Source organism: Panthera tigris, chromosome E2 (assembly GCF_018350195.1).
Source record: "Panthera tigris isolate Pti1 chromosome E2, P.tigris_Pti1_mat1.1, whole genome shotgun sequence".
Lineage (NCBI taxonomy): Eukaryota > Metazoa > Chordata > Mammalia > Carnivora > Felidae > Panthera > Panthera tigris.
The window spans coordinates 6,555,183-6,572,634 of record NC_056674.1 but is presented as its reverse complement, the minus strand read 5'-3'; the positions used below and the strand labels follow the sequence as shown (position 1 = coordinate 6,572,634).

General features: G+C 51.0%; 1 protein-coding gene across 1 annotated transcript in view; it reads left to right on the top strand.

Annotated features, from left to right (window-relative positions):
* Positions 1 to 282: 282 nt before the first annotated feature.
* Positions 283 to 17,452, top strand: part of PPP2R1A (protein phosphatase 2 scaffold subunit Aalpha) — a 37,483-nt gene continuing 20,313 nt past the window's right edge. The window contains exons 1-2 of the mRNA XM_007074232.3: positions 283 to 495; positions 14,384 to 14,474. Coding sequence (XP_007074294.1) covers positions 418 to 495; positions 14,384 to 14,474 — 169 coding nt within the window. The 5' untranslated portion in view covers positions 283 to 417. The remainder of the gene's footprint in view (positions 496 to 14,383; positions 14,475 to 17,452) is intronic.

Here is a 17,452-nt window from a genome sequence, read left to right as displayed (position 1 = left end):
CGCAGAAGCTTTGTGCAGGCTCGCCAGAAGGCAGGTTTTGCCTCCTTCGATTCCGCCCTTCATTGGCTAAAACAGCCGCTCGTCTGGCCCGTTGTTAGCGGCAACGTAGGCGGGCACAATCTTGGTCGCTAAGATACCACGCACTTCCGTTTCCTTCCCTTCTCAGCTATGCTTAGGCAGCCTCAGCTCGTCCCCTCGACCAATGGCAAATGGGCAGTGGGCGGGGCTTCACTTGTCCGGACCAACGAAATGCAGACTTGGCCAGGCGTAGCGCGGCCAATGACCGTGGGGCAGCCCCTGTAAAGTGGCTCGGGCGCCCCCACGCTCGTCTTTCGTCCTCTTTCCATCCCTGCCCCTCCCTGCACCGGGTTCCGCACGGCGCTGGCCGCGGTCTGACAGGAACGGGACGGAGCCAAGATGGCGGCGGCGGACGGCGACGACTCGCTTTACCCCATCGCGGTGCTGATAGACGAGCTCCGCAACGAGGATGTTCAGGTCCGGAGGCCACGGGGAACTTGGGGAAGCCGGGAAGGGGTAATGGGGGCACGGACGGCCCTCGCGGAGAAAGCTCAGTGTTCTCCGGGAGCGGCGGAAGGGGGCCGCGGCCAATCAGCGTCCAGCTCTCACGTCTTCGGGTCCCAGGACTGGATGAGACGGCGCCGGGGATTGGGTGTCGGCCCACCGGAGGGCGGGAGGCAGGCCACCCTGGAGGGTCCCAGGCCTGCCCTGTCTGGTGCATGCGGCTGCCGGGGTCCTGGGAAGCCTTGACCGGGGAGGGGGTCGGGCCACTGGGTGGGGCGGAGGGAAAGCCTCGGTGATTGGCCGCAGCCCCTGAGTGGCCCTTTGGGATGGGGAGGGTGTGCGACTTGCTCCGAGTGGGGGAGGGGCGCCTGGTGGGTCGGGACCCGGGTAGGTTTTCCCCTTCCTGTGAGAGCCGGCGGCTAACTCTCTAAATGGGGACTGAGAGATGACGGCTGTCTTTCCAGTTCCTGCTCTCCCTCCCTCTTCAGTTTTGGTGTAGATTCCCGGAGGGGAGGGGCGGCGAAAACCCCACTCCCAAGGGGGCAACTAGCTAAATTTAAGAGCGGATTTCGAGGTAGAAATTCTTTCCCCCCGCTTTTGGGATCCTGCCGAACTGCGGGTGGGCAGTTTACTAAACAGGCTAACACAGTTCTGGTGAGTGGGATGGCAGCCCGGCTGAGCCGGGCTGGCCAAGGGTTGAGAAGCCTAAGGACTCCACGGTTTGCCCATCCCAGCTCCACCTCCCACCCGTCGTGTGACCTTGTGCACATTACTTCACGGCTCTGGGCCCGCTTTCCCCGAAACGTGGGCTAATGATAGTTCAGGCCTCACTGAGTGCTTGTGATGGACTGAAGGAGTTAATACCGCAAGTAAAATAGAACGGTGCTTAGTTGTTATGAGGGCCTAATAAACGTTGGCTACAATTATTGGAGTGAGAAGTAATTGAAGAGGTCCCGTCCTCCCTTTATAGGGGCCAGAATTTGTCTGTTTATAAAATTGAGCGGATTGCGCTGGGCCCAGCCTCTGAGTGATCTCGAGGTAGAGCTTTCTGGCTCTGGAGTCAGACCGGTTGCTGTTGTACTCCTGGCTCTTCCACTTCTTGCTAATAGACATGGGCAAGTTGGTTAATCTCCTTAAGCCTTGATTTCCTCTTCTCTCAAATGGAGGTCATTATCTGGTTCGTGGGGCTGTTGTGTAAATTCATTTGTTCAGTAAACACCTGCCACGTATCACTTATGGTGCTGAGGATATAATGGTGACACCATTTGTTACACAAGAGGCAGATGTGAAACAGCTGAATACATTATTAACACGTGTGTCATGTGGGGAGGAAACAACAGCGTATTGTGGTAGTGAATCGGTTAGTATTTATTGGGCCTCTCCTCTGGGTAGGGCATTGTTCTAGGCACAGGTACACAGCAGGGAACAAGATGAACAAAAACTACCCGCCTCCTGGAGCTTTATGTTGCCATGTGGGGAAGCAGATAATAAGACAGTTAAGTAAAATGTATGCTGTCAGGATGGTAAAAGTGCTTTGAACAAAAATGAAGCAGGGATGGGGAGGACAGGAGAGTGTTACAGGTTCAGATAGAATGGCTAGGGAAGGCCTTATTGAGAAGGGGACATTTGAACAGAGATGTGAAGTGGGGAGCAGGCCCCATGGATGTCTGGGGAATAGCATTCAGCTAAAAGAAGCAAGTGCAAAGGTCCTGAGGCAGGAATGGTGCAGCACGTGTTCTGGGAACTGCAGGAAGGCCAGTGTAGCTGGAGCCAAGAGAATGAGCTGTTGGTGTTGGGAGATGAAGGTGAAAGGGGTCGTGACTCACAAGGCTGTCCTGAGCAATCACTTAAACCAGGTGTTCCTGGATCGACGGTCAGAAAAGAATTCTTGAGATATTTTATGGTGCAGCTTAGTAAATTTATTTAAGTAGCACAGGGACAGGACCTGTGGGCACAAAGAGCTGCACTTTGGCTGTATGTAGCCAGTGGTTATTATATGCTTAGTGCTCAAGGGTGAGGGATTTTGCAGGGAATATTAGATCATAAATGTTTTCTTAGAATTTCTACTCATAAAACTACTTTCAGAAGGTTTTTCTAGTGATTATCATTTAGCTTGATATTAACTATGGGTGAGATGTACAGGCAGTCGTGAGCCTCTTTAAAGAATGTAGTAACCGGTACATATTTGGTCCTTATTGAAAGTAGGCAAGCTATAGGTCAGCCTTCTGGGCTAAAGGTGGACGTTTTCTGCTTCTATCTTTCATCATCACAGGGATTGGCAAATGGCCACGGGTGGCCCTTTGCCTGTTTATTTTTAATAAAGTTTTATTGAAAACATAGACCCATTCATTTACATACTGTCCATGGCTGCTTTTGTGACACAACAGTGGGGTAGAATTGAGAACAGAGACAGTCTGGCCCCTGTACGCCTAAAGTATGTACTGCCTAGTTCTTTACAGAAAAGAGAGTGCCAACCTTTGACTTAAACCATCTCTGTATCAAATCCCATCCTCTCCTCCCCGCCCCCAGAGTAACCCATGTTGTCAGGTCCTTACAAATCTTCATAGGCGTGTGCAGTTCAGTGTGGTAGCCACTCTCCATATATGGCTATTGAACACGTGAAATATGGCTAGTTTGAGTTGAGATGTACTTGGAAGTTAAATGCATACCAGATTTCAAAGACACACAATGGAGAATGGAGTGAAGCTTTTTTTTTTTTTAATTTTTTTTTTTTAACGTTTTATTCATTTTTGAGACAGAGAGAGACAGAGCATGAACGGGGGAGGGGCAGAGAGAGAGGGAGACACAGAATCGGAAGCAGGGTCCAGGCTCTGAGCCATCAGCCCAGAGCCCGACGCGGGGCTCAAACTCACGGACCGCGAGATCGTGACCTGAGCCGAAGTCGGCTGCTTAACTGACTGAGCCACCCAGGCGCCCCTGGAGTGAAGCTTTTTATCTTGATTACCTGTTGAAATGATAAAAATTTTGTTATAGCAGGTTGAATAAAATCTGTTAAGATTAATTTTGCATGCTTCTTATTTTTTTAATGTTACCAGAAGATATAAACTTAGATTTATGGCTTGCATTTATTATCTGCATTAGATTTCTTTTGGAGTCTGCACTGTATTTGAGTGTGAAAAAGAAAGCAAGTGGCTTTTTATTTTTTTAAACGTTAAATATTTTTTTCTGCAACTTGCACTTTTCGCTTGTGTTTTTTCCAAATGTTTTCACACAGATATATACAGATCTGGGTGTGAAAGGAATTTGAACATTTTCCTAAGAATCAGAGACAGAATCTCAGAGATTGCATCTGTGTCCATGTGTATGGGCTTTCTGAGCACAGGGCTTGGCTCTGATTCATCTCTCAGGATTCAGAGGCTCAGTACAGGCCTCAGAACAGAACCCAAAGTCACAGTCATCACCAGGAAGGCCTGTGGCGGTGCCTATGATATCCAGTGATACAGGAGCTCACAAAGGGTTGGATAAATAATAATGATAGCTGATGTCTGTTGGGTGATCGCTCTCAGCTAACGGCTACAAAAGGCAGTACATTTGCGGGCTTACTGAATTCTCATAGCCATTCTCTGAAGTGGGTCCTGTGTGTACCTGTATTTTCCGGATGGGGAAACTGAAGCACAGCACAGTAAGTAACATGGTCGGATTTATGCAGCTGAAAAGTGGAGGACCCAGGAAAGGCTCCCAAAGGAAGGGTAAGACCTGAGGAGAGGACAGTATTTGGGGAGGGACAGAAACTTGCTATTTCCATATGCCAGCTACTTGAACTGGCCTTTAATGAGACAGTCTAAGATATTAGAAAAAACATGGGATTTGCAATCCTCTAGTTTTGATTCATTTCTCAGCTGATACTTGTTCAGCACCTCCTATGCACCAAACTGTTTTAAATGCTAGGAGAGGGGTGCCTGAGTGGTTCATTCAGTTAAGCATCTGGCTCTTGGTTTGGGCTCAGGTCATGATCTCATAGTTCGTGAGTTGGAGTCCCACATCTGGCTCTGCACTGACGGCGTGGAGCCTGCTTGAGATTCTTTCTCTCTCCTCTCTGCCCCTCCCCCACTTGTGCGCATGTGCATGCATGCCCATCCTGTCTCTATAAATAATAAATAAATAAACTTTAAAGGGTAGGATACACTGGGGAGTAAAAGAGCAAAGCTGCTGCCTTTGTGGGACTTCCGTTCTAGTAGAGGAGGCAGACGGATCAAGAATGTGATGTCTGTGGCAGTAATTGTTTATTAGAAAAATAAGGCAGGGACCCGGGACTAGAGCAAGCCCCGGGCTGCTTTTTAGACAGGGTGTGTAGGGAAGGTTCTCTGAGGAAGGGATCAGGAGTAAGGACTTGAATGAATTGGGGGCAGGGAGGACTCTCCCAGCTGTCGGTACGTTGGTACAAAGGCCCTGAGGGGGGAGCGTGCTCCTTGTGTTTAGAGAACGGCCTGGCCGGAGGCGTGGCTAAAGCAGAATGAATGGCAAAGTGGTGAGAGGTGAGGACCAGTCTGAAACGAGATGGAGTGAAGGCCTGTGGACCAGAGCAAAGGCTCTGGTGATGCTGCAAGGCTTTGGCTGGAGGAATGACATGGTCAGACTTAATTCTAAAGGATCCTTGTGGATGTTTAGTGGGGGCTGGGCAGGAGCAGATAGACCTGCTGGGGTGCCGTCGCAGAGCACCCAGGACTGGTGTCGGCACGTATGTAGGGAGAAGAGGTTAGATTCCAGGTCTGTTGAGAGAAGGGCTGTTGGGGTTTGCCGGTGGATAGGATATAATGTGGTGGGTGGTGAAGGGGGAGTCAAGGATGACTGAGCTTTGAATCCCAGCTCCGCCACTTTGCTCCCTGTGTATCCTTGGACCGATTCCTTGTCCTCACTGGGCCCGGATTCCTCGTCCTGAGAGTGGGGATAATGATGAGGAAGCAGCATCTGCCATGGAGGTTGTGAAGGTGCGGTAGACCCGACACGTTAAGTGGCTGCTTAGAAGTAGGCATGCGGTAGTGACGACCTCGGTCAGTGGTCGTGGTAGCTCATTGTTTATACTCGGGAAGGTGATGTGCAGAAAGATGGCTTCCCTTATGTAAGGCCTGCCCAGTCCGTGAGTGGCAGAGGCCGGGTTGCAGTATCCACGGGTGCTTGGGACACGGTGATACCGACAGCATGGTCCCCTGGCTGAGAGGGTGGGTCTCTGTTAGGCTCTCTCTCTCAGTCTTCTCATCTATCAAATGGAGTGGTTTTGTCATTTGGGAGCTCATAAGGGTGCTGTGAGGATTCAGTGGTATAGCATGTGCAAAATGCTTAGAACAGTGCTTGACGAATTCTAAGTGTTCGGTAAGTGTTGGCCGGTAGTAGTCTTAGTGGTGCTGAGATAATGGGGGCTTTGTCTGTCAAGGTGAGGTGCTTTGGGCATTTTTAAAAACTATTCATGGTCACTCTAGAGCAGTGGTTCTTGACTTGGGGTGACTTCGTTTCCCCAGGAGACAAATGTGGAGATATTTTGGGCTGTCGCGACTGGTGGGAGAGTGCGTCTGGCATCCGGTGCGGGGATGCTGCTCAGCGTCCTATGCGGCACAGGACGACCCCCACCACGGAGACGGTCCAGTAGTGCTGAGGTCTAGAACTCCTGCCATGTGCTCGGTGGCATGCTGCTGAGTACTCAGTGTGTGTTACTTGAATCTTCACAAAAACATCTTATCTACTTTCCTTTAAAAGTTTTTTTCAGAAGGGGTGCCCGGGTGACCCAGTCGGTTGAGTGTCCGACTTCGGCTCAGGTCATGATCTCCCAATTCGTGGGTTTGAGCCCTGCATCGGGCTCTGTGCTGGCGGCTCGGAGCCTGGAGCCTGTTTGGATTTCTGTGTTTCCCTCTCCCTCTCTCTCTCTCTCTGCCTTTCCCTCACTCCCGCTCTGTCTACCCTTTCTCTCAAAAATAAATAAACATTAAAAAAAATTAAAAGTTTTTTCAATGGTTAAATATCAAATATCAACTTTTTTTCCTGTGTTCCTTTCCCTCCCTTAGGTTTTGGCAGGGATGGGGGGTCGTTTGTTTGTTTTAAGTATTTTAAACATTTTTTATTAATGTTTATTTTTGAGAGACAGAGTGCAAGTGGGGGAGGGACAGAGAGAGAGGGAGACACAGAATCTGAAGCAGGCTCCAGGCTCTGAGCTGTCAGCACAGACCCCGATGCGGGTCTCGGACCCACGAACTTTGAGATCATGACCTGAGCCAAAATCGGACGCTTAACTGACTGAGCCACCCAGGAACCCCCGTTTATAAGTATTTTAAAAATCAGTCCCAGGCTTCAGACATTTTCTCCCACATACCTTCTCCCACATAGCACCTCTAAAACAGTGGATATTTTAATAATCACAGTGCCATCATCTGCATCAGTGATTGTTCAGTATCCCCTAAACCTCAGTTCATAATCAGATCTCCTCGCTTGCTTCAGAAGTGTCTTTTACAATCGCCTTGTTTAAATCAGCTTGCAAATTTGGCTGTGAATCTTCACATTTAATAAATAAGGATACTCAGTTGGTGTCCCGCAACCTGGTAAGTAGTGACACTAGCAGTTAGCCAGGGACACTGGGTTTCAGGGCCTCACTCCTCACCACTCAGCTGAGCCCCCTGTTGGACACAAAGCCTACGCCTGGAAGTGACACAGGGAGACCGTGTCATGGGTGGAAGCAGACCAGGATTCGAAATCCTGGATTCGAAATTTATGAGTTACTACTCAGCGCTTCTGGCCTTGATTGTTTAAAAGAAAAGAGGATGGAAGACAAACAGGCTGGGTTAGCGAGCTGTACCGTGTAGACAGGGCAGTCACTAGCCACTGTCTGAGACCTTGCAGCAGCACGCCCCGTGGCCATGTCTTAGGAACGTGGCGTTACAAGCTTTGGCCTCTTTTTGTGGAATGCGTGGGGGATTGGTGAAGCAGAACTTAGAAATGAGGTTGCTGTCTGAGAGTTTAAACTAGAGAAAGAGAAGTTGTGTAGGATGGTAGTGCGGAACTGGGTGCGAATTCCAGGTTCTGCCACGGTTCGCGGGGCGGCCTGCGTTCCCCTCTCTGTACCCCACTTGCCCGTCTGTGGAATGAACACAGGGCTGGCGTCTACCTCTTGTGGGGTTACCAGAATAGCAAGAGAGAACATGTGTAGAGTACCTGGCTGTGTGCCTGGCATATAGTAAGTACTCTGTAAATTAAATCGTTTCTATTTATGCCTTTTAGCGTGCTCAGCCCTGTCAAAGGTTCAGGAATCACCACTGGTAACAGTCCTGACCCTTGTCCCAGAGACCAGTCACTTTCCAAACCAGGGAGACAGGCGCGTCCATAAATAATCATCATGCCAGGCCAGCTGCGGTGGGAGGTACTCACTCTAGTGCTGCAGTTTCTGAGGGGGGGCGAGAGTACTGTTGTTCCTCCCCCACCTCCCCCACGAAAAGCCAAATACACAAGCGACATTGTAAGAATAACAGTAATACTTACGTGCTTGGTACCTGCCAGGCTTTGTCTCTAGGTTTCCCTCATTAGATCACCCCAGCAATCCTGTGAGTCCATAGGCACTGTTGTGATTCCCACTCTTCTCGTGAGGAAACCAAAGCTCCGAGTGCCCAGACTGGCCTGGGAGCCCTTAGCTAATGGGGAAAGCCAGAGTACATGCTCCTTTGTTACTAAAAAATTCACGTGATCTAGAAATAGAGGTTGTGATGGCCATTTCCACTCTTCAGCAGTGCTAAACGATTGCCAGGTGGATGCTTCGTTTTTCACACCCACACACATTGTGTTCATTTAGAAACGTGATCCTTTGTGGAACAAGGAGGCAAGATATATAGGGCGTTAGAGGAGGTGAAGAGACTTCTGCCACTCACTGGGCATTTCCCCAGGCCGCAGCTCCTTGGTAAAGCACACACATTACGTCACAGACCCCACCGCCCCATTGCCAGCCACCAGCTGCTGCAAACAGTTCCGGTTTGGAGCGCATTCCTCTAAGAAACTTGTTATTGCTGCTTGTACTAACATCTGTGTTTCCTTTATTAAAAAAAGAGAGAAAACATTAATCTGGCAAATATTTCTTGTTCTAACTCCGTGCCAAGTGTTGTCCTAGGTGCTTGGAGCACAGGGTGGAGAAGGACAAACTGAACAGAGAAGTCTGTGTCAAGAGCGATGAGAGCTCACGCATGTGGAGAGCGATGGCCTGCTTTCTTCCCTGGGCGGGTCATGTGTGAGGATCCAGCAGATACTGGGGGTGTCTGGAGGGACGGTGTCTCTGGCTGAGGAAACAGCACATCAACAAGTGCAAAGAGCTGGGGGAGAGTTGGTTTGTTGGTTATTGTCAAGGGAACCGTTGTGACAGGATTTCTGGGGGCAAGGGGGTGGTGGGCGGTGAGAGTGGGTGGGGAGACGGGGGCGAGATTGTGTTTGGGCCTCGGAGGCCACAGTAAGGCCTTTCGGTTTCGCTCTTGATTGTGAAGGGAAGATGTACTGCGTGTGGCTCACCCCATACACGCTTGGGTCAGGAAAGCTCCCTGGGGTCACACTGTGCATGTTCACGTCAGGGAGGCTTTGTGGATCGAATGGGAACGTGGGCCTTAAAAAGCCAAGTAGTGCTTTTTATAGGTGGATGCGGTGGCAGGACGGGAGATTTTATCCATCATGTCTTTGGGTACTGGGCTGTGTGCTGAAGGCTGCTGGGGAGACAGGCAGACCCAGCCCGGGGACCAGTTTGGGGGACAGTGCACAGGGTACTCTTCCAGCACTGTGACATGATCAAGGAACAGGAAGGATTTCTTTTTTTCTTCTTCTTCTTTTCTTATTTCTCATTGATGTCGGTAGCTACTCCATCAGGAATGTCACAGAGAGCCCAACAGTTGTCCCTACAAGTAAGGGTTCATTTTCCCCTTCTATACAAGTTCAGCAGCTCAAGGATATCACAGAATTGGGTCAGAGTATGCTGATTTTTTGACCTGCCTAGTGTGGTCACAAGATTGCTGCAGTGTCTGCTATCATTAAGTCCTCCCAGGACCACACTGAAAGCAGGGGCCGACCCAGGACAGAGAGGGTTGTTTGTTTTTGGTTTTGTTTTGTTTTGTTCTGTCCTTCTCCCTTATTTCCCAAGGAAGAAAATCTTTTTTGGAAGCTCCTTGGCCAGCTTGCTCCTTGTCCAGAACTAGGTCATGTGCCGAGTTCATTGGGATTCAGTTTGGCTGTAAATCATAGGAAAATTCAAAAGGAGGTTTAAATGAGCTTGAAGTTTATTTCTGACTCCTGTCTGATGGCAGTTCAAGCTGGTGTGGCACTCCGTGGTGTCAGGGTCTCAGGCTCTTACACATTGTTCGGAAGAAGAGTGTGACCCCAGATCCTCTCAAGGACACTTCTAGAAGTTGCACACACCATTCCCGCTTGGATTTCACTGGCTGGGCGTTAATTTCCTAGTCATGTTGGATGCAGGCAAGGTTCAGAAATGTCTTGAGGGGATCGTGTGCACAGCTGCAACCCAGGGGTTACGAGAGGCAGTGTAGCCCATTGCAGGAGCTCTTAACCCAGGGCCTGTCTAGAATTCCAGCAGAGAATTCCCATCTGAATTCAGATGGGAAAAGTAATGCCTTTTTTGTCACTGCCCTAGAACTCCGGTTTACCTTTCCTTCTATTACAAACTGTAGTGTTATGATAGCAGAGCTCAAATAGTGTCGGCAAAGCCTGTGGAAGTCATGACTGTTCATGTCTCATTTCAGCTGTTGCAGATATTTCTAGGGTCGTCTATGCTTTCCTCTCTTTTGGAATTGTGGTTGTTATTAGACCTGCTCAGGGTACCCCCACCCCCAAAGGAAAAACACAGAAATACAAATTGATGGTTCTGGTGAAGAGCCAGGTGGCTGGGTTCCCATCCTGGCTCTGCCACCTTTGAGCTGCGTGAGGTTACTGAACCTCCCTGTGCCTTTGTTTTCTCTATCATGTGGTGGCTAATCCTGTGTTTACCTCCTGGGGTGGTTGTGAGGATCCAGTGAGTTAAGACATGAAAGCGCCTAGGACGGTGCCTGGCACACAGTATGTACCACGGAAATATCTCCCTCGAAGAGAAGGGAAGAGAGACGTCAGTGGATACCTACCCAGCTGCCACATAGCCCTTCTTGATACCTGAACAAAATCAGGTGCTACAGCAGGTGAAGTGGACACAGCTGCCATTATTGTCTTAGCTGGTCCTAGGGTGTTCCCGGGATATGTCACTCGGCACTCACGGTAACCTGAGGATAGGTGATGTTGTAATCCCCAGTTCACAGGTGAGGAAATTGAGGCTCAGAAAGGTGCAGAGTGGCTCAAGATCCCATAGCTAGTAACGCAAAGCTGCTTAGCCTTGAACCCAGGCCGTGTGGCTCCAGAGCACCACCCCGTGCTGCCTTTTTTGAGTGTTCACGGTGCTGTCTATGCTGAAGAAAGTAATCTGATGTTCTCAACGACACCAAAACCAGAATCTCCAGGGACAGCAGGAGGGAAGGGGGCTCTCTCCCATGGCAGAGATGCCCCGATTCTCATGTGTCCACCCCTTAGGCGTCTTTCCTTAACTATAGTGATGTTGAGATTAAGAGTCAGGGTTCCTGGCTTCCAGCCTGGGCTCTGCTACTTTCTGGCAAATGACAGCTTCTCTGTGCATCAGCATCCTTACCCTTAAAAGGATTCCAATAACAATACCTGCCTCAGAACCCATTTCTAGGGATCAAATATGGTAATTCTCCACATCAAGCACTTGAAGGCCACCAAGCGCATAGTAAGTGATCAGTAAACATTAGCAGCTGTTGTTGCTGGCATTATGCGTATGATCATCCCTTGCTACCATCTTCTTGTGCCCAGGACTGCCGTTCACGTGGTGTGGCCCTGGCCCCCCTGTACATTTCCCCATAGCCCAGCCAAGAGAAAAACCCAGAGATCCAACTTGGAGGCAACAAGGTGGAAAGAAACTGGCAACCGAGTCAGTGCTCCCCCTGAAATTTTATTATGGAAGACTTCAAACATACAGAACATTTAAAGGCTAGTACCAGGGCCAGCAGACTACAACTCATGGGCCACATTAAGCCCACGGCCTGCTTTGCAAGTGCAGTTTTATGGGAACACAGCCTGGCCCATTTGTTGGCATATCGTCTGGTTCCGTGACTGCCAGTGCACAGGTGAGTAGTTGGGACGGACACTGTGTGGCCCAAGATGCTCAAAATATTCACTTGCTGGCAATTTACAGAAGAGGTTTATATTTACCACCCATATTCATTAACTGTTAGTGTTTATCATATTTTGCTTTTATGTTTTTATTGGCCTGTCTCTATATGTGTTTTAATTTTTGGCTAAAAATAACACGGAGGCCTCGTGATGCTTAATCTTGAGGTTCATTGCTGCCAGAGAGGTGAGCGTTTGGACCAGATTAAACCCAAAAACCCAGTGACATTGTGTGAGAAGTTGTGAGTGCATTTTTCCGAGAGCTGAGGCTGCCGTAGCATTTCCTCAGAGTCCCACCAGTGTCTGTAATCTCAGAGAGACTTTTGAACCCCTGGACTGGGGGACCGATGTAGGATCGCAGTCACTGGCAGGCAGACCTCTTTGGGAAAAGAACCCGCCCAGGGAGCCCCGTGCCTTCTTGCTCGGCCTCTCCTTCCAGGAAGAGGATGCCCTCTGGGTGCCCGGCAGTGGCTTACTCATTCACAAGGGTGTTTCCTTCTACTCCCACGCGCGTGACCTCCCTTCATTCTGCCACAGCCCCTGTGGAACTGGAGGACCGAGAGGGCTTTCCGTTCCGGGCCTGCGTGCCAGGTCCCTGCTCTCCCAACGCTCGCGTCTGCATGTGTCCGCCTCTCTGAGCCGGTCTCCGCGGGAGGGAAGGGGGTGTCGGATGCTGACCTCCCTGGGGGGTGCTCCGTGTGAGACAGCTCCTGTGTTAGCCAGATGCGTTAGAGTCCTGGGTGCCACAAGTGACCACTCGCTTGGTGGCTTAATGCAACAGAAATGATTCTCACCGTTCTGGATGCCAGAGGTTGAAGTAAGGCCTCAGCGACGTTGGCTCCTCCCGGAGGCTCTGAAGATTCAGTTCATGCCTCCCTCCTGGCTTTGGGCAGCAGCTGGCAATTCTTGACGCTCCTTAGCTTGTGGACCCATCGCCTCGGTCTCACCCTCCATCTTCACATGATCTTTCCCCATGGTGTCTCCATGTCTCCTTCTCTGTCTCACTGGGACACGGTCATTGGCCGTGTAGAGCAAAGCACTACCACACTCAGCGCTTCTGACACCACGTGTGAGGTTTTCCTCATGCCAGGCAGTTCTCTGTGACACCAGCTGGGTGTCCCACAGTGCATTTCAGTTCTGACACTAACTGGAGTCAGCACAGATCCCGCAGGTTAAGGGCGCGGTACCCCGAGACCCCGGACCTCAGATGCCTGTTGCGAGTAATAGGTCCCCACGTCACCCACAGCTTCTGTCAGACTTGGCTACAAATTGGAAGTTCCCACGACCCTGTCCTTGCATTTGATTATTTGCCAGAACAGCTCACAGAACTCAGGGAAACACTTAGATTTGTCAGCTTATTTGATAAAAGATTTAAAGGATTCAGATGAACAGCCACATGAAGAGCTACCTACAGGGTAAGGTCTGGAAGGGTCCTGAGTACAGGAGCTTCTGTTCCCCTGCATTTGGGATGCACCACCCTCCTGGTACGTGGATGTGTTCACTAACCTGGAAGCTCCCCAAACCCTATACTTTGTGGGTTTTTATGGAAGCTTCATCATGCAGGCATGATTGATCATCGACTCCCATTTCCAGCCCCTTTCCCAGTAATGGGGGGGTTCCCGGCTGTGACTGTGGCTTGGTCTTCCTGGTGACCAGCACGCATCCAGGAGCCCACCCAGATTTGCTTCATTAGAACAAAAGACATTCCTGTCACTTAGGAAATTCCAAGGGATTTAGGAGCTCTGTGTCAGGAATCAGGGTCATAAACCAAATATTAGAATGGAAGATGCTCTTAGTGCTTTTACCACTCAGGAAGTTGCAAGGGTTTTAGGAGCTCTGTGCAGGAACCAGGGGCAGGGACCAGTAAACATATTTTCTGTTTCACAGGGCTCCCCCTTGAATTAGATGATCTCATCTTGAGATGCTGACTTCATTACATTTGCAGAGTCCCTGTTTTCACGTTCATGATTACTGGGGTTAGGACGGGAGCATAGCTTTTGGGGGCCGCTATTCAACCTGTTACACTAGTGGTATTATTACAGTTTACTGTAGTTTACAGTTTACTGTTTATGTAGCAGTGTTGTTGTAATATTGTTTGTCCTGTCATCATCACTGCTAGCTGGTGGTCCTGGGTTTCGGTCCCTGCCCCACGCCATGTGAGCTGTGTGACCTGTAGGAGGGACTTTTGCTCCCTGAGCCTATTTCCCCCTATATAGAACGGGGCTTACCACAACTCTGCCCTCAGGGTTGTCGTGTGAGTGCCTGGCCTAGGACCACAGAGTAAACATGCTGGAACGTGGCCGCCCCTTTTGGAGCCTGTCAGGTGCTGAGTGCAGGAGGGGCAAAAGCAGAGGAGGAGGATCGGGAGTGTGGGGAAGCAGTGAACGGTTTTAGAGCGCGGCCTAAGCGTGGTTTTAGAGTGTGGGAAGCACCACAGAATGAGTGTTGGCTCCGTAAGACTCATTACATGCTTTTTCTGAGGCCGCGGCTACCATTGTAGTTACTGACTCATGCACCTGGTCGGTGTGTGCCAAGTCCCCGTTCCACCTCCTTCCACACATTAGTGAGGCTTCCAGAGGCTGTCTGGATCCAGAGCTGCCCCACACCCCTAAGTTGGGGCTTGCTAAGATTCTCTGACCCTGTTGTTCTTTTCTCTCATTAGCTTCGCCTCAACAGCATCAAGAAACTGTCCACCATCGCCCTGGCCCTTGGGGTGGAAAGGACCCGCAGTGAGCTTTTGCCCTTCCTGACAGGTAAGGAGGTGGGGCCCCGGGGCCCAGGCGGAGTGGGGGCTGCCAGGGGGGGTTCCTGCTAGATAGGCCTCATTGGGGATTTAACACATTGTTTTGTGAGCGTCTGTCCTGTGCCGGGCACTCGTGGGGTGGGGGCGGGATTGGGAAAAGGGGTCTGGAGGCGGATGGAGCCAGGTTGGCACTGCTAACAGTCAGCAGCTGGTGACGTTAGGTGAGTTACTTAACCTAACTGTTCCTTATAGTTTTTCTGTACAGAGCAGGGATGAACGTGTGCGTGCCGTAGCGTTGACGTGAACGTTAAGTAACAGTAATAATAAATGCTGCCGCTTCCCTGCCTACCACGTGCCCGGCAGTGCTCGCGACCCCCTCTCGGGAAGATTGGGTTAGTTCACGTCCTCAGACCGGGGGCCCGTGCTCAGTAAGTGCACGTCCCCATCGTTCTCCGAGTTCATCTCACAGCAGCTGTGTAGGTGAGGAAACTGAGGCATGAAGAGGTGAAGTAATATATTGGCCGGAGATCCTACAGTTAGGAGGTTATTTATCTGATCGTGCTGGATGCAAATCTGGATGCAGTGCCTGAGAGTCCTGACTACCTGGATTCAGACCCAAGCTCTGCCACTTTCTGACCGTGTGACCTTGGGCAAGGTACTTCACATCTGCCTGCCTCTGATTCTTCATGTGTGAAACGGGCCTGATAGTGTGACCTGACACAAAGATGAAATAAGAGCCGTGTAAAGTGCTCATACAGTGCTCAGCGCAGGGTAAGAGCTGCTAAGTGTCAGTGCTCAGACCGCCCCACACACTCCTGTCTGAAAATGTGTGCACGGCACTGAGCACAGTGGCGGACGCAGGCTGAGCCCCCAGTTAATAGTAAGTCCTCTGTTTCCATTGTTCTTATTACCGCTTCATGCTTCCTACCGATCCGTCTGCCTGGGAATACCACATGAGGATTTAACACGTGACGCTGAGCAGATGACCCGACCCAGGTGGCTTCCGTGGGCGAACGGTGGGCGAGACCTGAAAGCTCTTGGACGCTGAGACAGGGCCAGGTTGGGGCATGGGGAGTATGGCGTGTGGCACGGCACTGTAATAAAGTGGGTAAAGGAGTTGGCGGGACCTGGGTTTGAATCCAGCTGTGCTGGATATATGATATATGGAGTCTAGATTTTAATTCACGTCTCAGAAACCATTGGAAGATTGAGGCAGGACAGTGTGGTGATTTGAAGGATCACTCAGGATTCTGGGAGGAGCCTGAGCAGTTTGGGGGCCAGGGCAGGAGCAGAAAAACCATTTAGGAAGCAGTTGCCGTCACCCAGCAAGGAGGATGAGGTCATAGTGACCCTGAGGTGGAGGGCTGGCAGGTCTGTGTCAGGCGGGAGGAGGTGGCCCTATGCCTTTGAGGCCAGGAGAGCAGGGAGGCTGGGAAAGCAGTTCTGTGGAGCTGGGGACGGTGAAAATGTGAGGTGCTGGCAGTTCTGCGGATTTGACTTTCAGGAAGGCGAGGAGTCTGGACTGCAGACTGAGTTGAACGTGAGTTAAGGCCGTGGAAATGCACAAGGAGAGGAAATGGGGAGGGTGAGGTTAACTGTGTACAGGTAGGGCTTGGGAAACTGAGGCTGGGAAGGACCCGAGCGCCTGGTGGGCCTGGAGCCACGCTGGCCTGCATTTCCGTAGTCCTGACTCGGGCCAGGCCCTGTGCTGAGCTCTTCGCAGAAAGCGCCTCTTCACTTGGGTCTCACAACAGCTCTGCTGGGGTGTGGGGGTGAGAAGACAGGCTCAGAGGTGAGGTGACTTACCACCACCACCCCCTCGCCCCCCAGCCAGCAGTAGAGCAGAGAACCCAGCACAAGATGAGCATGTGATGACAGAGCGCCGTGAGCAGAGAGGGAGGAGGTGAGGAAGCGACCCGGAGTGGAGCCGACCACTCGTCTCATACCCCGTTGGCCCGAGCTTGGTCACTTGGCGTGCCAGCCACGTGGGAACCTCAAGATGTCTGGCTGGGTTGCTGTATGCTTGGCTGAATCTCAGGAAGTCGAAATGCTAGCATAGGTGCCAGGGGTATTAGCTTCTTCTGTCACAGAGGTCAGCAGTTGAGGACAAAAGTCTTTGTTGAACGTGAGGACACAGCAGCTCCGTCTTCACACGGTCATCTGTCCTCTCAGCAAACCTGGGCTGAGCTCCTGCGGTGCTCGTCTCTGGCAGAAACTGGGGTACGGAGAGGAGCCAGTCCTAGACCCTTAACATAAGGACTCTGATCAAGGTGGCTTGAAGTTGGGGGGAGTGTGGAGAAGGGACGTGCCCTGGTCTGGTCAAGAAACCTTCCAAGAAATAGTAGCTGAACTGAGTCTTGTTTTTTTTTTTTTAATTTTTTTTTTTTCAACGTTTTTTATTTATTTTTGGGACAGAGAGAGAGCATGAACGGGGGAGGGGCAGAGAGAGAGGGAGACACAGAATCGGAAACAGGCTCCAGGCTCCGAGCCATCAGCCCAGAGCCCGACGCGGGGCTCGAACTCACGGACCGCGAGATCGTGACCTGGCTGAAGTCGGACGCTTAACCGACTGCGCCACCCAGGCGCCCCTGAACTGAGTCTTGAAGGACAGAGAAGAATTTCTCAGGCTCAAGAGAAAGATGAGTTCTTGGCAGAGAGGGCAGTGCTGAGGGTAGAATCTGGACCGAAGCGAGAAGCCCCCATGTCTCGGGTTCTGCGCTCTGGTTGCGTGATCTTGTTTGCTCCTCACTGACTCGCGGTGAGAGGTGGGCTAGCACCATCTTACAGGGGTAGTAATGGGCTCGAAGAGTGGTGTCACTTCCCCAGGGTCCCTCGCCTCGTAAATGACAGAAGCGGGACTTTGGTGCTCTGTCCTCTGACCCAAGCCTGTGCCCCAGTGTCCACACCAGCCCAGGTGGAAAGTGGGGAAACTGAGTGCTGACGGTTTGAGGACGCAGAACGGAGCCTGTTTGTTCCCAGCTTGGGTCA